Raw genomic sequence first — 23047 nt, forward strand, 5'->3', positions numbered from 1 at the left:
ACTGCAGATTCGCAGAAAGATTTGACAGACCAATTTAAGAACCATTTCATGATTACTGAAGGTGAACTGACCTGTCGGTATTGGTATATCGTGAGCTGAACATGAAAGCGCAATGTATAATAGTAAACTAACTAAATTACTTTGTGTTGTGCATGCAAATAGTCGGGAAATAATGAATTCAAGTACAGTGAAATACGGCCAGTTACTGTGGTAACTGTCTTCTGCTCCACTTCCCCTTTTAAGACTTTACATTTTTTCATTTCTTGAGATACCTCATTATTTTGGCTCATATAAGTCAGTCAGCTGCATCGTTTGGTACATAGTCCAAATTTTCTAGGCTATGTTTCTAGAAATAATCAGGTTGGGAGCTGAGAGTATTATGTTAGTCTGTGGTATCTCTAACAGGTTCCATAGAGTTCTACTTAGCGAGCGATACTGGAGCGCTGTTGTCACATATCTACTCGCTAGTCGGTTGTGCTGTGTCATCTCTGCGTGAGGGGTCGAACCGTGAGCTTTAACTCTCAACCTAATGCGAGCTGTGCATTAGAAGGCTCTGTGCATGCGTTTACGGTTCTGTAATGGTTGTGCACCTGAAGGACCTCGCCGTCGACAGGACACTACACCCTACTTTTCTTTCCTTTTCCTATGAATGTATTTGTTGTGCTTTTTGCAAGAAACGCTTTCAGAGCACATAGCCATTACAAGTTAACTATTGCCCGTGGTTGAACTGTTAAGGAAAGAGATTCTGGTAGTGCGAACTACTGCGAGGGTACATTTTTTTAAATATATAAATCTTTAAAAAGATTATTTTAATGCGTTTTTTTCGTCAGCAGTAACGGCGGAGTACCGTCACAAATCAAGCACTGATTTAACACAGCCACCCTAGATTAATACCGAAACATAGTAACTTGAAGCGGAAGTAATTTATTTGCTTTCGTGGATTCGGCTTCACTTGATACCGATGCTACCGTACTATTTGGATCTGGTACACATAAATAGTTTTGTTCGAGAATCGTTGTTTTTTCCAGATATTAAAGTGACATAAAAAGAATTTCGTTTTAGCTTCGCTCACGTCACGTTTTTCAAAGCATTACTTGGTTGAAAGTATTTTAGGGAAAAAAAAGTTCGCAGACACGGCGTATTGAGAATTGCATTCGAAGTATTCGGTTTAGCGATACGTGTTGTTTTTATTCTATAGTAACACGAAGGAGTTAGCAATTTTGAATTATAGGTTTATCAGAGTGTAAACAGTAGGCAGTCGTGCTGACTATGACGCTGTTACGTTGGCAACGGTAACAACGTCCCTGTTTATGTATGCATATTGTTATCTCAGTGACTGTTGTAACAAGGTACACGTTGTGATGACAGTTCAGTGACTGGCAACTATAGGCTAGTCGTGAGAAGGAGTCACAAATGACTATCATAACGTAGTCGTGAGCGATGGTTGCATTCAGTAAATTTCAAACAGTGCCTCACACTTGCTTGGAGTATGTGCACCCGTGGACAAAATCTTGCAGCGACGCTGCAACTAGTTCGGGATGTACAACTTTCCAGGAGTCCTTCCGAATTTACGTAACTGTGTATATGGTAAGTTGTGAGGCGCAGAGTGACATTTGTGTCAGTATAACCTGAACCTTTGTACAAGTTATAAGACACATGCCAAGTTAGTTTTCATTGTCATTTCTAAACTGCAACCTGTGAGCACAAGTAATTAAGACGACAGTTTGGATTAAGAAACAATGCATATTGCAGCACTGTTGTGCCCAAGTTTGGACAGGATGCTTATGTAAACATACCGCGTAACAGCCCAGATTTCCCTCCACCGTTGAGTTGAGTTGAAACGCACAATGTACAGGAATCGAGAAGATGGAAGGAACTGCACCGTAACGAAGTACGGGAAGTAAATCAACATAAAATGGGTCATTGTGTTTAGCAGTGCTTATCTATTTACATGTGCCTACACAGACGTTGTTCTGAACGTTGCGGTGTATGGTTCTTCGACTAGAAAAGTTGCTCATAACTTCTTCGCTGCTGCTAACGGCAAGAAAGCATTACGTTCCTTGTAATGGCACTGTTCAGCAAGCCAGTTGTTATTGAACAAACGTGTAGAGAGTACACACATTGTTACACTAGTTCTTGCACCACAGCTTCTGTAGATTTCGGCTTTATAATACTACAAGGGGCATTTCCATTTTATTCAAGTCTATATTTGGTGAGTACTAGTCTGCAAAATTAATCTGTAGATAAAAATGATTTTCTCGTAATGTGATTTGTTTTTATGTTTCCATGTATTAAGCTCTCACAGAAGCTGTTCTTGTTATGCAGGAATTTTGATTTGTGCCAGTTCACGTAATATTAAATAGCATAAGTGATGCCTAATAGGGTTTTGTAAAGCTTAAAGCACAGCTCTTCAGCAGTATGTGTCTTTCCTTATGTAATAGCTTGATATACGTTTTCTGTCTGTTTGGTTTCAATAAACTGGGCCAGAAATAACTATTTTGCAAGAAACAGTTGCTGTCATGTCAGTGGTGTCATCCTTCTTCAAAATCCAAGACTCAGAAATGGTGTCGTGGTCAAACCCCCAAGCATTTTGTTTCTGTGTTTACTGTTTGATGTGTATGCATTTCACACTGAATATGCCTTGTTTAAGTAGCCTACATATGGTTGACTCACTTTTGGAATGCACTTCATTTCACATGGTTTACTGTTGTGTGTATGTACTAGTGGATGAAGCCAGCAGTTTCAATCAGATGTCAGTGCTGTTTAAATTCTCATGAAAGGATTAGAAGATGCGTATATTGCAGATATGAGTACAAACAACTAGGGATTATGAAGACTGTGACTATACATGTGTTTTTAATCGATATTATACGTGGTAGGTCATGTTATCTGACAGCTATCCACGAAATGCTTGATGTCATGTTGTTTATTGTAAAGTTCTTCCACCAAACTGTATTTTAACAGTGTTTTAGGCCTACCAACAGTAGTGGACTCAAGACCCAAAAATATCCTTTTAACTGGTTATACTGTACACTTGGAGAATGGATGCACAGCCAACACTGTGTGTGGATGATATAGGCAAATTAAAAGCATATCCTGACACAAGTTATGATAGCCAGTGCAGTGGATTATCATCATGCTAAAAAATGAGGATGTAACATGCCAAATCAAATAATTTGATGAAACTGAAATTTAAATGCATTAGATTGATAATGCCATCGTGTTTTACAGTGAGTATACTAGTATTTGTTTATGGCATTACCATATTTTATATGTTAGCCAGAGTGTTGTTATTTGTTTGTGGGCACTAAATCCTTGGTAAATTGTCGAGCAACAGTTATTTTTTGCTACAGTTCAAAGTAACCCTTGAAGACTAAAGGGAATTTGTTGTTGTTGTACTTCATTGCGTATCATCCATCACTGTTGATTAATGAAGCCGTGTTGTGTGTTAGTAAAGTTTTTCTGAAAGCTGAAAGACTGCTTTGGGATGAAAAGTTCATGCAGACTGGTTCTTGCACTTGACTTATATGGGCAGTACAAGAGATTTCTTTCAAGGGTAGCAGTTATTAGTCGATGACCTGCAGGGTGGTTGTCCTTTCAAGTGCAGATAATGCGAAATCATATGAATATTCTGGGAGGGAATGCTTAACATGTCGATTGATAGCGGAAGAACTACTTATCATCAAAACTGTTGGTCAATCCATTTTTAGATGTACTTGGAAAACAAAAAATGCGCATGAAATTAGTGTCACAGTTTCTCATTCTGTATAACAGATGAATCGCAAATGAACTCACTTTCATAGATGGTAGGGTTTGATCACATTTTTCTGACACCCAGTGTGAGGTGATGAAATGCAGTATTTCAGTTACAATCCATCTACAAAGTAATAAATCCAGAATAGTTAATCCCAAAGAAAACTAAATAAAGAAAAGCAAGATCTGAACATACATAAATACATACCTTCATTAATACCTTTTTCGTAGATGATGAATAAGGCGTTTCGTAAAGATGTGGAATGTCTCACTTTAACATAAGTTTTCTTTACACAAAATGAGCAATTAATATATTATTTTTAATTTTTTCATGGTTACTACTTCATACCTTAAAATTTATCTATTGAGTAGAAGGAGTTGTCATTCAGAAATTCTTTTAATTTGTGTTTAAATGTTGGTTAGCTATCTGTCAGACTTTTAAAGCTGTCTGGCAAATGATCAAAGATTTTTGTGGCAGCATAATTCATGCCTTTCTGTGTTAGAGTGAGAGTTAATCCAGAATAGTGAAGATCGTCCTTTCTTCTAGTGGTGTATCTATGCACTTATTTTTGAATTGGGATGGGTTATTATTGACAAATTCCATAAGTGAATATATGTATTGCAAAGGTATCGTGGATAGCCCAAGTTCCTTAAATAAATGTCTGCTAGGTGATCTTGGGTGGGCTCCAGCTATTATTCTCGTTACATGCTTTTGTGCAATGAATACTTTCTCTCTTAATGACGAATTGCCCCAAAATATGATGCCATATGAACGAGTGAATGAAAATAGGCATAGTAGGCTAATTTAGTGATATGTTTTACACCATAATGTGCAATAACCCTAATAGCATAAGTAGCTGAACTTAACCGTTTCAGCAGATCATTGATGTTTCTGCCAATTCAATTACTCATCAATGCATACACCCAGAAATTTTGAATATTCTGCCTTAACAGCAGACTGCTGTTCATAGCCTATATTTATCAATGGTGTTATGCTATTTAGCTACTGTAAGGTCATTCCATCTCAAATCAACTAACAGTCTGAACCTTGATGTCTCAGATTGGGATACCTCACTAGTGTGTATTGCAGTAGTAAAATATTATTATATACAAGAACCCATTGAGATCCCATCTTGAAATTTTGCATGCATGTAGTCAGTCAGACTGGACAACACATACAATTTTTATAAAAAAGTCCAAGGGTACGTATTTTCGAAATTTCAAAAAATGTTTTTTTGGAACAGTTTAAAATTTTCAGATTTAGGTAGCATAGTCGTGTTACATATCAAATTGAAGGGAATTTATAGAGGAAAACAATGGTGCAAGTTTGAGCTCTCTAGGTTGTATAGTTTTTGAGCCACAGCATTTTAAAACAATCATCGATTGATCAAAAATGGTTTATTTTTTATTTTTAAACCCTTGAAACTCAAAAACCAAAGGTCAGAAAAATCTGAAATTTCAAATTTAAACTAGTGTTAGTGGGTACATTACCTGAAGGGGGGGGGGGGGGAAGAGGTCATCCGAATCTGAGAGGTCATGGTTCAAATCATGTAGAACAATTGGTTTGACATGGAATGACCCTGTACAGAATTGAATAAAATGTGTTTTGTCAAAATTTAGTGAGATTCCATTTGCAGAGAACCACGTAATAATTTTCTGAAAGACATTATTTAGAAATTCCTCAGCTGATTCTTGTCTGTTGGGTGTGATTACTATACTTGTATCATCCGCAAAAAGAACTAGCTTTGTATCTTCATGAATATAGAGGGGCAAGTCACTAATGTATATTATATTAGGATAAAAATTTCAGTGTTCAGTGTGTGTGCTGAGAACTTACGATACAGAACCGATAATTTATTTTCATGTCGATTTTCAACCATTTGTAGGAACCTGGCTGTCAAATGACGTAAGAATGGGGTGCTTTTGAATTAGCATCTAATTTCCATCAATATGTTAAACATATATATAAACTAGCTGTGGTATTATCTGTTTAAAACAGATTTCAGTAAGCCCTGTGGAAATTTGGTGAATGTTGACATCCATAAGCTAAAAGAAGAGTGGGAAGAAATAGGCTACTTTGTGAAGAAAGTAAATAATGTCTGCAAAAACCTTTATCTTCAGTACTTTTGTCATTGAGTTCCTCAGCATTTTATAAAAGCATAATACCTTCATTCATCCACCAGTAAGAAAGAATGGGTATTTGTCTTGTGCTTGACACACTATTATTTCATATAAGAGCAGCAAGGGAAAAATGTAGCGAAGTTATATATGAAGTACTGGGCATAGTCCATATCAATTCAGGCAGGCTGGGAAAAAATCTTACCTACATAGTCTTGGATGTTATTGAATTTTGCATATGTTAAAGTGAAGGACTTAAGTAAGGAACACACATTTTTTTGTTTTCTCCAAAAAAAATTTCTGCTCCGAGATACAGCCCTCCAAAGATGACACTGCACATACCATTTTGAAGATGCGAATTTTGGAAAAAATTTAAAATGCAGTATCTTTGGAACAGCTCTAGTTATTTTATTGGGGGTTTTCTTTTATTTGAAAGATAATTGCTTTATGATTACAAAGAAATCGTCCATTTGCACTTATCTGTCAGTTTCTTTTACAATAGCTTCCTGAACTTTTTGTAATTTATGGAAATTTTTTTGTTTTCCAAAAATGCCAATCCATGAAATTTTGATTTTTTTCCTGTTGATTAGTACCATATAGTCCTACATTCTCTGAAAAGGAGAGCTTCCACTTTTGGGTTGAACAGGTTTTATAAACAACCGAAAATTTTGGTATACATAAAACATGTTTTATTACCTCATTATCACATAACAGGCTCATAAGAATCAAAACCTGGCCTTATTTAACATAATTTTAGGTTTGAAAGATGAGTAAGAGACTCATTTTTCAAGCATTTTGAATGGTTCCAAAATGTATGTGAAAGGTCCAAAGACTTAAAGGTTTCCGTTTATACAACTTCTGTGCACTCTGTCTTGTATTGAAATCAGCCAGTCAATGAAATAAGAATGTGTTCCACTGCTTCAGTATCTTCCTTTGATGTGGAGTGATTCTTGTTGAACCAACAGGAACTGGAGCACTTACAGTCTTCAAAACATTGTGAACAGGAAGTGAGCACTGATGGCATTGTTGCTGCCCTTCAGCTATCTCCAACAGCTGGTCCATGTTGCAGCATAAAGTTTGCTACAGTTTCTGGTGTCTATCATTTCTGCAATCCACCAGTCACTGTCGTACACACTCGTCACAAACTTCCCCCTTCTGAGGTTGTGATTCTGAATATTACCCTACTGTTTCTGAGGTGTTGGCTGAATGAACGAAATTTCTTCTGTCTTTCTCTTTAAAGTGCGTGCAGTATGAGTTTGACCATCACTTTGAGTCCAAAAGTGTGTCTTTTGAATTCCTTTCACAGGAGTCATTTGTTTGGATTGTTCTTTTTTCTGCTCACGGAATTCTTTGATTTCCTATTTGGACAAAAGAATGAGGGCTGTGGATATGAAAATTTTCACGACTCTGGTAAAAGCCTCAGCATTCTGATTCGTAGTTGTATTTGGTCTGGAAAGATTATCTTTTGTACCTAGCATGACACTTCAGCTGGCCTCCTACACCATCATAAGGCCCCTTCCCGTGACCAGCAGCACTGTATACCCAGCCAGTTGGCACAAGTGACTTACTCAATTCAAACAGCTGGTAACGATTTTTAAAATTACTAGGAGCACCATCAGAAATAACGATGATCTTCTCTGTCCCTGTTTGCAGTTGAAGAATTTTGCGCATTGCTGGGAAGCATGTGCTGAGTCATGTCCTGTGTCATCACTTATAACAGCAACACTTGTGGTCGTGTTTTGAAAATATGTCACTCCTGTAAAAATTGAAACCTGGCCATTACTCCAATGATATCCTTGTACTTCTGGTGGGAGAATTACAAACCAGTTCTCAGCAAAACCACAGTGAAGCACTAAACAAAATTCTCCAGCCTCTACGCACCCTTTCACTTCTGCGATGTATTGTTGTTGCAATTTCTTCAGATGCTGGTGTGTTACTGCTTTCACTGACAATTTACCAAGTTCATCAGTGAAACTGTCAAAAGCAACAGTTTTCTTAATTAGTTTATTTTCCTCCCATGTAACATATATAATTTCTGCAGAGTTATCTGCTACGTCTTCCAAGCCAGGTGCCTGTAAAGACAGTCCTCCCTTTCCAGGGGAGTCACCACATTCTTGAAACAAGCAGGTCCCTTGCTTTATGTTACAGACTACTAATGATTTCACGTGCCCAACCAAGGTGTTATATGTCATGTGCTCCAGTAAAGTCTTCAAAGTTACTACATAAAGTTCAAAATTTGCACAGTACAAACATAAACGGACATCTCTAGGTGGTTGTGGAACTACCCACTTAGGTCATAGTGCATAAAATTTTTATCTTTCAATGTGTGAAGTTGTTTAGTTGCTCTTATAAATTGCAAAAGTTTCTTTAATACTGCGAGTCATGTACCTCTTCACTTTCACAACTTTTTGACCTTCAACTGTTACAGTTATAGTGTCTTCTTTTTTTTTTTTTTCACTCTGGTGAGAACAGTCCCATGTCTCTTCCAGATAAAATGACTGCACCATTTGAACTTGAGCTGCTTCTACGTCATGACCACTTTGATACTGATGGAACATGGTTAAAAATTGTTTTCTTTGAAAATGTCTCTGGAATAATAGTTAAAACTTGCACCATCTCACTGTAGGATGCACAGTATTCAACAACTGAATTGATATTTGTGAAAAATTCCTCGCAAGAGTGCTTTGCTTCATTTTCTTCTGAAAATGGAATTTTTGCTTTGAAGAATGTGGTCAGTTTTGCTGTAGTGTTTTCATCCATAGTGTGATAAACCTTTTGCATTTCCTCTATGTTTTCGTCTTCTTTAAAGGCAAAGAGAGAATATGAAGCGGTAGCCTCTCATAGAGCCTATGCGTACTGTCATGTATTTTTTGACTTTCAGTTGTTAAAAAACAGAGGATTTTTTTCTGGTACCAGTAGGAGAAAGGAAGGAAGGATTCGCGCTCAGCGAGTGAACGAGTGAGAGGCACGCCATTTTTAGCGAGTAATTGTAGACCGCCATTTTGGGGTCGCTATGAATTAAGTGAGGAGTATGTATTTCATATGTGCACTGTTTAGAAAAATACAGTATTGTTTTATTAACAGAAAGGTCGTGTGAGTTGTTATTTCAAATAGTACAATAATTACAAGAACTGAAGCCCACCTGTGTACTTTGGAAAATTACGAAGATCCGATAAGCTTAATGGGAACACGGTCAAGACTTCAAAGGTGAACCAAACGTAGCATTATAAAGAATGGTAAGCACAAATCTACAGCGGAGAGAGAAACTACTTCGCCCTGCAAAATAATATGAACTAATACGAACTTATTTCCAGGCATAGCTCAGCTTATTGTGCTTGTCATCCATGCCGAAAAATTAATCTCGTAATTCAATACATTTTAAAAAGCCACACATTTCAACATTTTATTATCATCTATTGCATTATTTTATTATATTATAAAGTGGCGACCGTGACAGGACGTTGTTCAATTTCCTGTCGTAAATTCCTTTCCTTATTTGAGCTTGCTCTTCCAATGTTATTAGCACTTGCCGTACTTTCTCATCTAAGACTACGTCTTTGTGCCGTAATTTAGGTATCGGTTTTGCCCATTCATCTAGCTCCACCTTTTCAAACATTAGTTCGGCCGGTGTGTGCCCTGTTGATGTGTGTGGTAGGTGATTTACTATGTGCTGAAATGGACCCAGGTATTCTATCCATTTCCTTTAGTTCTTGTTAAGATTTAATTTGATGAGACAGTATAATAGCTTTACTAGTTTCTCTGCACTTTCTTGATGCATAGAGCTAATGACTTGACTTCACTGACTACGGTTTCTTAACTGGACTGACACCTACCTCTGTACTTGCCTGATTCAGGGTATTTAATTCTTCCTCTATTGATGCAAAATCTGCATCGTTTGCACCATGGGAGGCAGTTAGAATCATTTCAGATCTTGGGGAGACAGAAATCAGTAAGTTAACATATTTTGCATGTTTTCATTCAATAATGTCATATGGAATAATGTTCTGGGATAACTCGTCTTTAAGAAAGAATGCCTTCACTGTTCAAAAACATGCTGTCAGAATAATCTTCTTGTAGACATCTGTTTTTGACTACTGCTTCCCAGTATATTTATTCCCTCATGAAGTTTGTTGAAAATAATCCACTACAGTTCAAAAGGAGCAATGATATACATAATTACAGTGGCAGAAGGAAGAATGATATCCATTATTACGCATAAAGGTTGTCTTTAGCATATTGCTGCAACTAAAATTTTTGATCATTTACCCAGCGACGTAAAATGTCAGACAGCAAAGGAAAATTTGAAAACAAACAAACAGTTTGTCCTTGATAAATCTTTCTGTTCTGTAGAAGAATTTCTATTATTGTAATGTGTAATAGGTGGTGAATAGGAATTACTAATAAAAATAAAAAAGCACCTCATAAATATTCAGCATGTAGCCATGTTTGCAAATTGATTTACAATACATCATTATGATCTGTTGTGCAACATGATCCATCAGTTCAGTCTTAAAGGTTGGTGAATCTACATCAATGTCATTCTCGCAGTGAGCTTCGTCTGCATATCCTGTTGTGCTCTCATCACTCCCCTGAAATCCAGACTCATACTTCACTGTATGCCACATGCTACGAAAAGTGCCTCAATGTGGGGGAGCTTTCTATGGTGCTGTATTCATATCTGCATTTCCTAATTTCCCTCTCAATGTGTGTCTTATACTGTCTACCCCACTCTGTCTTTCTTGCTCATCTCATCCAGTGCAGTCAACACAATCCTTCACTTGAATATAGCTCCAGTATCAAGACAATTGTCTGTGTCTATATTAGTAGAGAAAGCCAGTTTGTTAGCTGGGCGAACATGCTCAGTTTCTTGTCTGTGTGTTCATGTCAGGCGATGCCCATAAAAGTCTGATAAAATTGCTCTCATTCTTCATACACATCAAATACCTATTGAGTAGAGTGGGTATATTTCTGAGACATTACTGATGACACTACTAGTTATGGTAAAGTATCATTATTGACCAACTGCAGGGGACTTCAGGGTGACTTGGACAAGATTTCCGTATGAACTTGTGAATGGCAGCATTAGCACGACAGATTGCCATGCTAAGGGGCCCGGGTTCGATTCCCAGCTGGGTGGGAAACTTTCTCCGCTCAGGGACTGGGTGTTGTGTTATCATCATCATCATCATTGTGGTGTCACCGCCAGACACCACACTTGCCAGGTGGTAGCTTAAATCGGCCGCGGTCCATTTAGTACATGTCGGACCCGCGTGTCGCCACTGTGTGATCGCAGACCGAGCGCCACCACAAGCCAGGTCTCGAGATACGGAAGAGCACTCACCCCAGTTGTACGACGACTTTGCTAGCGACTACACTGACGAAGCCTTTCTCTCATTTGCCGAGAGACAGTTAGAATAGCCTTCAGCTAAGTCCATGGCTACGACCTAGCAAGGCGCCAATTGTAACAGTGCATGTATCTTAAGAGTCTCATTTGTATTGTCAAGAGAGATGTATCACAAGGCGTGATTAAAAGTTAAGTATATTCCCAAAGCTACGTATTTTCTTTATAGCAGTCATAACGTATCTTGTTCCAGAATTCACGCCCGTCTGCGTTAGATAGCGTGCCTATCGGCCCCCTCAAAATAACACTGTGTCGGCACTTCTGTCGACACATCAATCATCATCATTGCCATCACATCTCATCTCATCCTCATCAACGTGCAAGTCACCGAAGTGGCGTCATCTCAAGACTTGCACCAGGTGACCAGTCTACCCGACGGGAGGCCCTAGCCACATGCCATTTCATTGGCAGCAACCTATAAATGTGAATAAATGTAGATCATTGCAAGTGAATAGGAGAAACCTCCTTCTAATGTTTGAATACAGTATTAATGATGTGCTCCTTGACTCAGTCACTTCGAATAAATATCTGTGAGTAACATTACAAAACAAGAAATTTGAATGAGAAAATAAGTTCAGTTGTAGGAAAGATGAATGACCAGTGACAATTAACATGGAAAGTTCTGGGAAAGTTCAGTGCACATACAAACCAAGCTGTCTATAGAATGCTTGTCCAACACATTTTTGTGTACTGCTTCAATGTTTTGGGTCCTTACAAGGCTCTCCCAAGGAAGATGTCAAATCAATGCAAAAATGTATTGTTAGTTTAGTGACCTGTCAGTTTGATCAGTACAAGTGGATGATGTTTTTTCGCTTTCTCTGTATGTGGTATAAGTCTTTAATGCCTGTTGAAACACCAAATACTTAGGCTCACTTGGTTACGGAAGCACCCATCGTATGAGCACCTACGATTTTCCCGTGTTTGAATTCAATAGCTCCAACATAATGAGCTCATTACTGGACTCTTGGTTATGTAAGGACCCACCAAATGAGGACCAACAATTGGCCCATGTTTGAATTCAGTGAGCTCTGACATAATGCAAGCACAACTTCACAGAACACTGTAATGACCATGGCTGACACTCGCAAAATTTTGAAGAGATTACAAAAATGCCTTTCATGGTAAAATACAACAGCATAACCTGTAGGCTTGGCTAACATCTGCATTTCCTTTAAACATGCATTTCTCACTGTGGTTTCCATGTTTTTGTCCAGCTCCTATATTGTAGAAAAGTTTATAGACCAAACATGGCCTCGAATGTTTCTTACAAATTTGTTAGTGTGTCTAGCTGACTTAACGAACAGATTTGTTACAGAATGACATCACAAAGTATAACAGTGAAGATTACCGATTTGCCATGTTTCATTTTATATGCACTTGTATTACTATTTTTTAGAAACTTCATAGTATTTTCATATTTGTATAAATTCATTATACAATAGCTTATGTATGTGTTAATTACTTTTTGTATAAAATGTACTGAAATACTAAAATTTTGAATTACAGCTTGCTTTGCTTATGAGAGGCAAGATACCCTCTCAGAAAGATCTTCGAGGAACACTTCTAAGAATCATTCAGTCCACATCATTCCTTGCATGCCATGCATTTAGTTATTCTTTATTCCTATGTCTGCTTAGGTGAGTATGAAATGCCAAGTACTACAAAATTATTTACTGAGAAATGTATCTAGTGAGAGTAGCCTGAAAAGACTTGGGCTTCACTCGTGCCTCACAGCCGTATTATACTGTTTACTTTCATCATTTATTGGTACATATGTTATAACCATTAACCTAAAATTGTTGGTCATTGTGAATAGTAGTACTTGTTATATACATCTGTCAAAAGCAGCAGAATTATATATGTCTGCAACAGTGATGGAGTTCTATGTGATCTCCGGGAATAACCCGTGAATTTTTCCATCCGGGAGAAAACCGGGGAAAACCCAGGAATTTTTTAGAATACCAGGAATTCTTCATTGTTTTAGTTTTCAGTTTTAATTTTTGTAACTCCGACTGGTAAGAACCAATACTCTGAGAAAGAATATTACTGTACCTCGTTACTGCAGAATAATACTGCAGCAATAAAACACGAACAAGAGGGGGAGATAAAACTTAAGTTGGAAAGGAAATGCACCATATACAAGAACAAAACACAGTGCTCATACAAGCGTCTGCCAACAGCAAAATGTGTCAAATGCGTTAGGAAGACTATGCAATGTTTCATAACAACAAATTGTCTCCGATGGGCGTGACATCACAACTGTTCACATTAGATTTGTTTGAGCGGTTGCAAGCGAGTTTATGCGCATGTGCATTTGAGTCGCATATGAGTAGTACCTTCTCCCGCTTCTGGCTACAGAAATGTGGCAGTTAGCTATATAAGTAATAGCAGCAAGCAGCCAGATGCTATCTGGAAAAATTTTACTGGTGTGCCTAGGCTGCCAGATGCGCAGCAGGCCCGGAACTAGGGGGCGGGGAGAAACCAGGGTATCTACAGTTTCAGGGGGAGGGGGCCGGGGCGCCAAATTCATATTATTGAAGAAAACAGACCTTGTTTCACAAAGTGCCTAGCATCCAGCGCACGTTGATCTGTTCAGATTAATGCACATCTTTCTTCTCTTACATTGTAGCCGGCACGGTAGCTGTTCAGTCAGAGGGTTAGCTGCCCTCTGTAAAAAAAAAAAAAAAAAAAAAAAAAAAAAAAAAAAAAAAAAAAAAAAAAAAAAAAAAAAAAAAAACACTGAGTTAATGGATCAAGGGTGAACTGAAACAGGTGTCTTGCGACGTCCGCCCTGAGCAGTTGCAACGAACGAAAACGAACAAAATGAAATTTAAAAAAAATCGATTGCTCGTATGATTTTGAACCCATCCCTGTTGGTTTTTGAACATTTTTTTTTTTAATCAAATTCTAACTTGATTTCTGAATGAATCGTAAGTTGATTTTTGAATGCATACATAGTGTATTATGTCACGCAAAACAGCGAGTTATTAGCTAATAGGCAGTAAAGACTACAAATTTTCTGAAGAGTTCTTGTTCTGCCGGTTAGAAATAATCCCATCCAGTATTAACTGCGAGATTTTTTAAAGAGGAGCAGGATGTCAAACCGGCCGACTGGGAGCAGGAGAGGCACCACAGGACATTTTAATTTCCACTGGCCTGAATATGGTTTGATGGCACCCATTACAAAATATTACACGTTTGAATTCCACAGAGCGAAATACAGAGACGTGCGATGAAAAAATGCTGTGTTAAGAGGCGTGGCACTGCACTTTGGCGCACAGACAAAATAACATGTCTTACGTTCCCTTGAACATGTTTTATGTATCAGACTCTTCAGAAAGACATGTGCTACAAAATGAAGATATTTTTTAAAAGTCGATTTTTTTAAATTTTTGGCGTCCTGCCTCAAACACTCGAGAGAGGGGGAGCACCACTATCTAATATTGTCGCAGCTCAGAAATATCATAGATCCGGACCTGATGCACAGAGCAGTCTGAGTTGTAGTGGGGAGGTGGTAGTCACCATGTGACCCGTGTTTACGTTAAGTGGTTTTGCCATTTCCTCTTCGTTTATTGCTCTCACGTCAAATGAAAACAGAATGGATTTCTGTGGCCGGGAGCTATAAAGTGAATTAAAATACATTCACATAATAGTGGAAGGCTAAAATATGTTATTAGTTTCAGATTTTATTTTTGTTCCCACCTTTCTGACAGTCAAGTGTTAATCGCTTTGCAGAACAATGAAGTTATTTTTATAGTTTGTTCAAGAAATTTGACTTTTATTATTCTTTTCTGCTGAGACAGTCAATTTATTTGAAACGAAGTGTTTAATTCCACACTATTGGCTAGTTTCAAATGTTCGCTGCATTTCAAGTTCACGTTTTCATCTTCTAGCATGTATGGGATTATGCCATAATAAAGAACCAAACATGAGATAATGTGCTGCTGGTACTCCAAGAAAACTTACATCTGAATCTGGACATACGAATGTGCACTTTGAGCCTAATTATGCGTTTTAGTATGTTGTTGTTGCGATCTTCAGTTCTGAGACTGGTTTGATGCAGCTCTCCATGCTACTCTATCCTGTGCAAGCCTCTTCATCTCCCATTACCCACTGCAACCTACATCCTTCTGAATCTGTTTAGTGTAATCATCTCTTGGTCTCCCTCTACGATTTTTACCCTCCACACTGCCCTCCAATACTAAAATGGTGATCCCTTGATGCCTCAGAACATGTCCTACTAATCGATCCCTTCTTCCAGTTATGTTGTGCCACAAACTTCTCTTCTCCCCAATCCTGTTCAATACCTCCTCATTAGTTACGTGATTTACCCACCTAATCTTCAACATTCTTCTATACCACCACATTTCGAAAGCTTCTATTTTCTTCTTGTCCAAACTATTTATCGTCCATGTTTCACTTCCATATATGGCTACACTCCATACAAATACCTTCAGAAACGACTCCCTGACACTTAAATCTATACTTGATGATAACAAATTTCTCTTCTTCCGAAACCCTTTCCTTGCCATTGCCAGTCTACATTTTATATCCTCTCTACTTTGACCATCATCAGTTATTTTGCTCCCCAAATAGCAAAACTCCTTTACTACTTTAAGTGTCTCATTTCCTAATCTAATTCCCTCAGCATCACCCGACTTAATTCGACTACATTCCATTATCCTCGTTTTGCTTTTGTTGATGTTCATCTTATACCCTCCTTTCATGACACTGTCCATTCCGTTCAACTGATCTTCTAAGTCCTTTGCTGTCTCTGACAGAATTACAATGTCATCGGCGAACCTTAAAGTTTTTTTTTCTTCTCCATGGACTTTAATACCTATTCCAAATTTTTCTTTTGTTTCATTCATTGCTTGCTCAATATACAGATTGAATAACATCGGGGAGAGGCTACAACCCTGTCTCACTCCCTTCCCAACCACTGCTTCCCTTTCATGTCCCTCTACTCTTATAACTGCCATCTGGTTTCTGTACAAATTGTAAATAGCCTTTCGCTCCCTGTATTTTACCCCTGCCACCTTTAGAATTTGGAAGAGAGTATTCCAGTCAACATTGTCAAAAGCTTTCTCTAAGTCTACAAATGCTAGAAACGTAGGTTTGCCTTTCCTTAATCTTTCTTCTAAGATAAGTCGTAAGGTCAGTATTGCCTCACGTGTTCCAATATTTCTACGGAATCCAAACTGATCTTCCCCGAGGTTCGCTTGTACCAGTTTTTCCATTCGTCTGTACAGAATTAGCGTTAGTAATTTGCAGCTGTGACTTATTAAACTGATAGTTCGGTAATTTTCACATCTGTCAACACCTGCTTTCTTTGGGATTGGTATTATTATATTCTTCTTGAAATCTGAGGGTACTTCTCCTGTCTCATAAATCTTGCTCACCAGATGGTAGAGTTTTGTCAGGACTGGCTCTCCCAAGGCCGTCAGTAGCCCTAATGGAATGTTGTCTACTCCCGGGGCCTTGTTTAGACTCAGGTCTTTCAGTGCTGTGTCAAACTCTTCTCGCAGTATCGTATCTTCCATTTCATCTTCTTCTACATCCTCTTCCATTTCCATAATATTGTCCTCAAGTGCATTGCCCTTGTATAGGCCCTCTATATACTCCCTCCACCTTTCTGCTTTCCCTTCTTTTGTTAGGACTGGGTTTCCATCTGAGTTCTTGATATTCATACAAGTAGTTCTCCTTTCTCCAAAGGTCTCTTTAATTTTCCTGTAGGCAGTATCTATTTTACCTCTAGTGAGATAACCCTCTACATCCTTACATTTGTCCTCTAGCCATCCCTGCTTAGCCATTTTGCACTTCCTGCCGATCTCGTTTTTGAGACGTTTGTATTCCTTTTTGCCTGCTTCATTTACTGCATTTTTATATTTTCTCCTTTCATCAATTAAATTCAGTATTTCTTCTGTTACCCAAGGACTTCTACTAGCCCTTGTCTTTTTACCTACTAGGTCCTCTGCTGCCTTCACTACTTCATCCCTCAGAGCTACCCATTCTTCTTCTACTGTATTTCTTTCCCCGATTTCTGTAAGTTGTTCCCTTATGCTCTCATCAAACTCTGTACAACCTCTGGTTTTTTCAGTTTATCCAGGTCCCATCTCCTTAAATTCCCACCGTTTTGCAGTTTCTTAAGTTTTAATCTACAGTTCATAACCAATAGATTGTGATCAGAGTCCACGTCTGCCCCTGGAAATGTCTTACAATTTAAAACCTGGTTCCCAAATCTCTGTCTTACCATTATATAATCTACCTGAAATCTGTCAGTATCTCCAGGCTTCTTCCATGTATACAATCTTCTTTTATGATTCCTGAACCAAGTGTTAGCTATGATTAAGTTGTGCTCTGTACAAAATTCTATCAGGCAGCTTCCTCTTTCATTTCTTAGCCCCAATCCATATTCACCTACTACGTTTCCTTCTCTTCCTTTTCCTACTGTCAAATTCCTGACACCCATGACTATTAAATTTTCGTCTCCCTTCACTATCTGAATAATTTCTTTTATTTCATCATACATTTCTTTGATTTCTTCGTCATCTGCAGAGCTAGTTGGCATATAAACTTGTACTACTGTTTTAGTATGGTTCACAAAATTCCCATGCTCTTGGAGTATCCTCTAATGTCTTGTTTCTTTTATTACATAATGTAAGGTCTTTTAATGTTTTACACGTACGAACATACGGGCTTCCTGCGTCATCGTGACTGCGCAAGCACGGCGACGCCTGTTACCTGGCGCAACTGCTGAAACGAATCAATTTCTAACAGGTCACAGGAAAATATTCCGATTGGTTGTTTGAAAATCATTACATTAAAGTAAAGTAAATTTCCTTTTACACAAGATGAACTCTGTGCGTGAATGTCCGATGAATTTCTTAAATCACAGAGCGTTTGACTCTCATTCAAAAATCAAATCTTTGAGGGCGACCATTTAGAATATTTTCGAGCCCAGAAGATCAGACATTTACGTCATTGTTAAAAATTTTACTGGCACATTTGGGTGATGTATCTTAAAGTGTAACACGTGCAAAAATGATCAACATTATGTGTGAAAGCTTTTCTTTTCTTGTAGCAACACTATGTATATTAATTTAAACCATTACTTTTTCCTAATTGTGTGTTCTCACTACTTAACAGTTATGTTGCTAACTACATCACATGTCCTGTGCTATGAATATCCGCTGTCATCGGCTGCCGAGGTCGCTTGACATGAGCTACGACTGGCTTACAAAAGCGCATTGCAATCTTGATTTCAATCCTTCGGAAAGTAACATGCGGTGTTTGGTGGAATTCAAATTTATACTTCTGTAATAAGAAAATATGCAGTGTACATGTTGCTGCACATCAGACATCCTTCCAAAACGTGTTTTTTCCCTGAGTGCCGGGAAATTCTATGCTGGTTTATGAAAACACAACCATTGAAAGGATTGAGAAGTTTTACAGTTCCGAGGAAAAGTATACTGTTACATAACAAGGAAAAAGTGTATTTTCTTCTGGGAGAAAGTGTATTTTAACCGGAAAATTCGGGAAAAATCCAGTAATTTTTTTTCCTCGTCCACGTATACACCCAGATCTTACAAACTATTGTTGTATTTGAGCAATTTGCAACAAAAATTGTCATACATGTAAGGATGCAGGATATAAATAGTTATGCTGCTTTTTAAGTAAAGATAACACTGAAAGGCATAAACGTTGTCTTTCAAAGAAAACAATATGTAATACTGAAAACAAGTCAATATCTTATTTGGTTATGAGACACTATAATGATTTGCCAAGTTTATTGCAAATGAGAAAGTGACTTACTGTTCACTCATTAGAATACTGAGTAAAATCTTTTAATCAGCTTTAGAACAGTATGGTGAAATTTAGATGAAACAGAAAGAATGTTAATCCAGAATTAAATGTCTGAGAAATGAAATAAATCATGTTAAATTGGCTATGATTGTTATCATGAGAATAAATTACAGTTGCTAGACCTGTTGTGAAGATGATGGATGGGGAACAGTGACATCAGCTTGGCTGAGATCTGTGATGTAGGGGTGGGCAAGATATCGTGTATTTGTTGCAAATCACATGACTGAGAAATCTCAGTTATCCCAATAACAACATTTACAGAATGTGCCTGCAATTCATTCACATCTAGAAGACACAAGAAGTCCCATACAGTCTAGCCATCCATGGCAGTTGACTCTGTGGTGTGAGCAATCCTCCTCCAAATATACCCAAGGTCTCACTGTCATTCATATACCGAAATTGTCCTCCCAGCCTTATGCAGACACATTTCCCATGTTTTGTTTCTCCAGTTGCCTGCCGCCTTCTACATTTCTACCATATGGCCACAAAGGATCACCTCCACCCCCTTTCCATGGCTGGGGGACATCCCTCTACAATAACATCCCCAATGCCCATGGCCTTGCTGCTATTGACCAGTACCTTTCCTAATGCCCAACTGATGTGTCAGTGTCATCGTAACTGCCGCCTGCTTCACATCTGCTGTGCAGCGAGCTACGTTATTTAAGTATTAACTGTATTTTTCTTACTTATCACTTCTTCTGCCGCTATCGGGTGGAGAAATGTAGGGTCCCCCTGAATAGGTCAGGTGTGCACTACACACAGGAAGCGGCTACAAGGGTAGCGGAGTACGTGTGGCGTGCACATGCGGGTTTTTTAGGTTAGAGAATTCCTTCCCTAGGCCCGACAAGACGCCTCCTGAGACGCGGCAAGTTAGTAGTAGGCAAAACGCAACAGGGAATAACAATATTAATGTGGTAATAGTAAACTGCAGGAGCGCCTATAGAAAGGTCCCAGAACTGCTCTCATTAATAAATGGTCACAATGTCCACATAGTACTAGGGACAGAAAGTTGGCTGAAACCAGATGTAAACAGCAATGAAATTCTAAACTCAGATTGGAATGTATACTGCAGAGACAGGCTGGACAGTAAAGGGGGAGGTATGTTTATAGTGATAAAAAGTGCAATAGTATCTAAGGAAATTGACGGAGATCCGAAATGTGAAATAATTTGGGTGAAGGTCACGGTTAGAGCAGGCTCAGACGTGGTAATTGGATGTCTCTATAGGCCCCCTGGCTCAGCTGCTGTTGTGGCAGAGCACCTGAAGGAAAATTTGGAAAATATTTAGAGTAGATTTCCCCACCATGTTATAGTTCTGGGTGGAGATTTTAATTTGCCGAATATAGACTGGGAGACTCAAGTGTTTATAACGGGTGTAAGAGACAAAGAATCCAGTGAAATATTTTTAAGTGCATTATCTGAAAACTACCTTGAGAAGTTGCAGAGAACAGACTCGTGGCGATAACATATTAGACCTTCTGGTGACAATCAGACCCAAACTATTTGAAACAGTTAATGCAGAACAGGGAATCAGCGATCATAAAGCGGTTACTGCATCGACGATTTCAGCTGTAAATAGAAATATTAAAAATGGTAGGAAGATTTTTCTGTTTAGCAAAAGTGACAAAAAAGCAGATTTCAGAGTACTTGATGGCTCCACACAAAAGTTTTGTGTCAAGTACAGATAGTGTTGAGGATAAGTGGACAAAGTTCAAAACCATTGAACAATATGCATTAGATGAGTATGTGCCAAGCAAGATCATAAGAGATGTAAAAGAGCCACCGTAGTACAACAACCGAGTTAGAAAACTGCTGCGGAAGCAAAGGGGACTTCACAGCAAACAAAAATATAGCCAAAGCCTTACAGACAAACAAAAATTACGCGAAGCGAAATGTAGTGCGAGGAGGGCTATGCGAGAGGCGTTCAATGAATTTGAAAGTAAAGTTGTATGTACTGACTTGGCCGAAAATCCTAAGAAATTTTGGTCTTATGTCAAAGTGGTAGGTGGATCAAAACAAAATGTCCAGACACTCGGTGACCAAAATGGTACTGAAACAGAGGATGACAGACTAAAGGCCGAAATACTAAATCTCTTTTTCCAAAGCTGTTTCACAGAGGAAGATTGCACTGTAGTTCGTTCTCTAGATTGTTGCACAGATGATAAAATGGTAGATATCGAAATAGACGACAAAGTGATAGAGAAACAATTCAAATTGCTCAAAAGAGGAGAGGCCGCTGGAACTGATGAGATACCAGTTCGATATTACACAGAGTACGCGAAGGAACTAGCCCCCCTTCTTGCAGCGGTGTACCGTAGGCCTCTAGAAGAGTGTAGCGTTCCAGAACACGTATTGTGTTCGAGTATAATAACTTTTCTGGAGACTAGAAATCAGCATGGGTTTGGAAAAAGACGATCGTGTGAAACCCAGCTCGCGCTATTCGTCTAAGAGACCCAGAGGGCCATAGACACGGGTTCCCAGGTAGATGCCGTGTTTCTTGACTTCCGCAAGGCGTTCGATACAGTTCCCCACAGTCGTTTAATGAACAAAGTAAGAGCATATGGACTATCAGACCAATTGTGTGATTGGATTGAAGAGTTCCTAGATAACAGAACACAGCATGTCATACTCAATGGAGAGAAGTCTTCCGAAGTAAGAGTGATTTCATGTGTGCTGCAGGGGAGTGTTGTAGGACCGTTGCTATTCGCAATATACATAAATGACCTTGTGGATAACATCGGAAGTTCACTGAGGCTTTTTGCGGATGATGCTGTGATATATCGTGAGGTTGCAACAATGGAAAATTGTACTGAATTGCAGGAGGATCTTCAGCGAATTGACACTTGGTGCAGGGAATGACAGTTGCATCTCAATGTAGACAAGTGTAATGTGCTGTGAATACATAGAAAGAAAGTTCCTTATCATTTAGCTACAATATAGCAGGTCAGCAACTGGAAGCAGTTAATTCCACAAATTATCTGGGAGTAGGCATTAGGAGTGATTTAAAATGAAATGATCATATAAAGTTGATCGTCGGTAAAGCAGATGCCAGACTGAGATTCATTGGAAGAATCCTAAGGAAATGCAATCCGAAAACAAAGGAAGTAGGTTACAGTACACTTGTTCGCCACTCCTTGAATACTGCTCACCAGTGTGGGATCCGTACCAGATAGGATTGATAGAAGAGATAAAGAAGATCCAACGGAGATCAGTACTCTTCGTTACAGGATCATTTAGTAATCGCAAAAGCGTTATGGAGATAATAGATGAGCTTCAGTGGAAGACTCTGCAAGAGAGATGCTCAGTAGCTCGGTACGGGCTTTTGTTGAAGTTTCGAGAACATACCTTCACCGAGGAGTCAAGCAGTATATTGCTTCCTCCTACGTATATCTCGCGAAGAGACCATGAGGATAAAATCAGAGAGATTAGAGCCCACACAGAGGCATACCGACAATCTTTCTTTCCATGAACAATACGAGACTGGAATAGAAGGGAGAACCGATAGAGGTACTCAAGGTACCCTCCGCCACACACCGTCAGGTGGCTTGCAGAGTATGGATGTAGATGTAGATTCCAAACCTACAGCTTCCTTCCTGATCACCACGATAAACCACATCGTCACTCACAATTACTGCACCTTTGAAGGCATCCCCTACAAACAGAACTGTGGTACAGCAAATAGCACCCCGCGTGGCATCAACCTATGCCAACCTATTCTTGGGCCATCTGGGGGAATCCTTCCCAACCACCCAGAATGTCTAAACCTCATCCTGTTCAGTTTCATTGGTGACATCTTCATCTTCACAATTCAGACGGACTCCTCCAGAACATGAACAATACCTTCTCCCCCATTCATTTCATCTGGTTCTCAACCCAACAAACCACCATCCTCAATGTTGACCTCCACCTCA

At 38.8% G+C, this 23047-nt stretch overlaps 1 protein-coding gene across 2 annotated transcripts in view; it reads left to right on the forward strand.

The window, feature by feature from the left end:
* The first annotated feature begins 1283 nt into the window (after nt 1-1283).
* Nucleotides 1284-23047, forward strand: part of LOC124616065 (transmembrane protein 135-like) — a 98014-nt gene continuing 76250 nt past the window's right edge. Inside the window, exons 1-2 of one of the 2 annotated variants that reach the window (XM_047144304.1) lie at nt 1284-1587; nt 12779-12909. In XM_047144304.1, coding sequence (XP_047000260.1) covers nt 1441-1587; nt 12779-12909 — 278 coding nt within the window. In that variant the 5' untranslated portion in view covers nt 1284-1440. Of the gene's footprint in view, nt 1588-1614; nt 2213-12778; nt 12910-23047 lie in introns of those variants that run through there. The other variant, XM_047144311.1, reaches the window with a different exon arrangement.

The sequence above is a fragment of the Schistocerca americana genome, chromosome 1 (assembly GCF_021461395.2).
Source record: "Schistocerca americana isolate TAMUIC-IGC-003095 chromosome 1, iqSchAmer2.1, whole genome shotgun sequence".
Taxonomy (NCBI): Eukaryota; Metazoa; Arthropoda; class Insecta; order Orthoptera; family Acrididae; genus Schistocerca; species Schistocerca americana.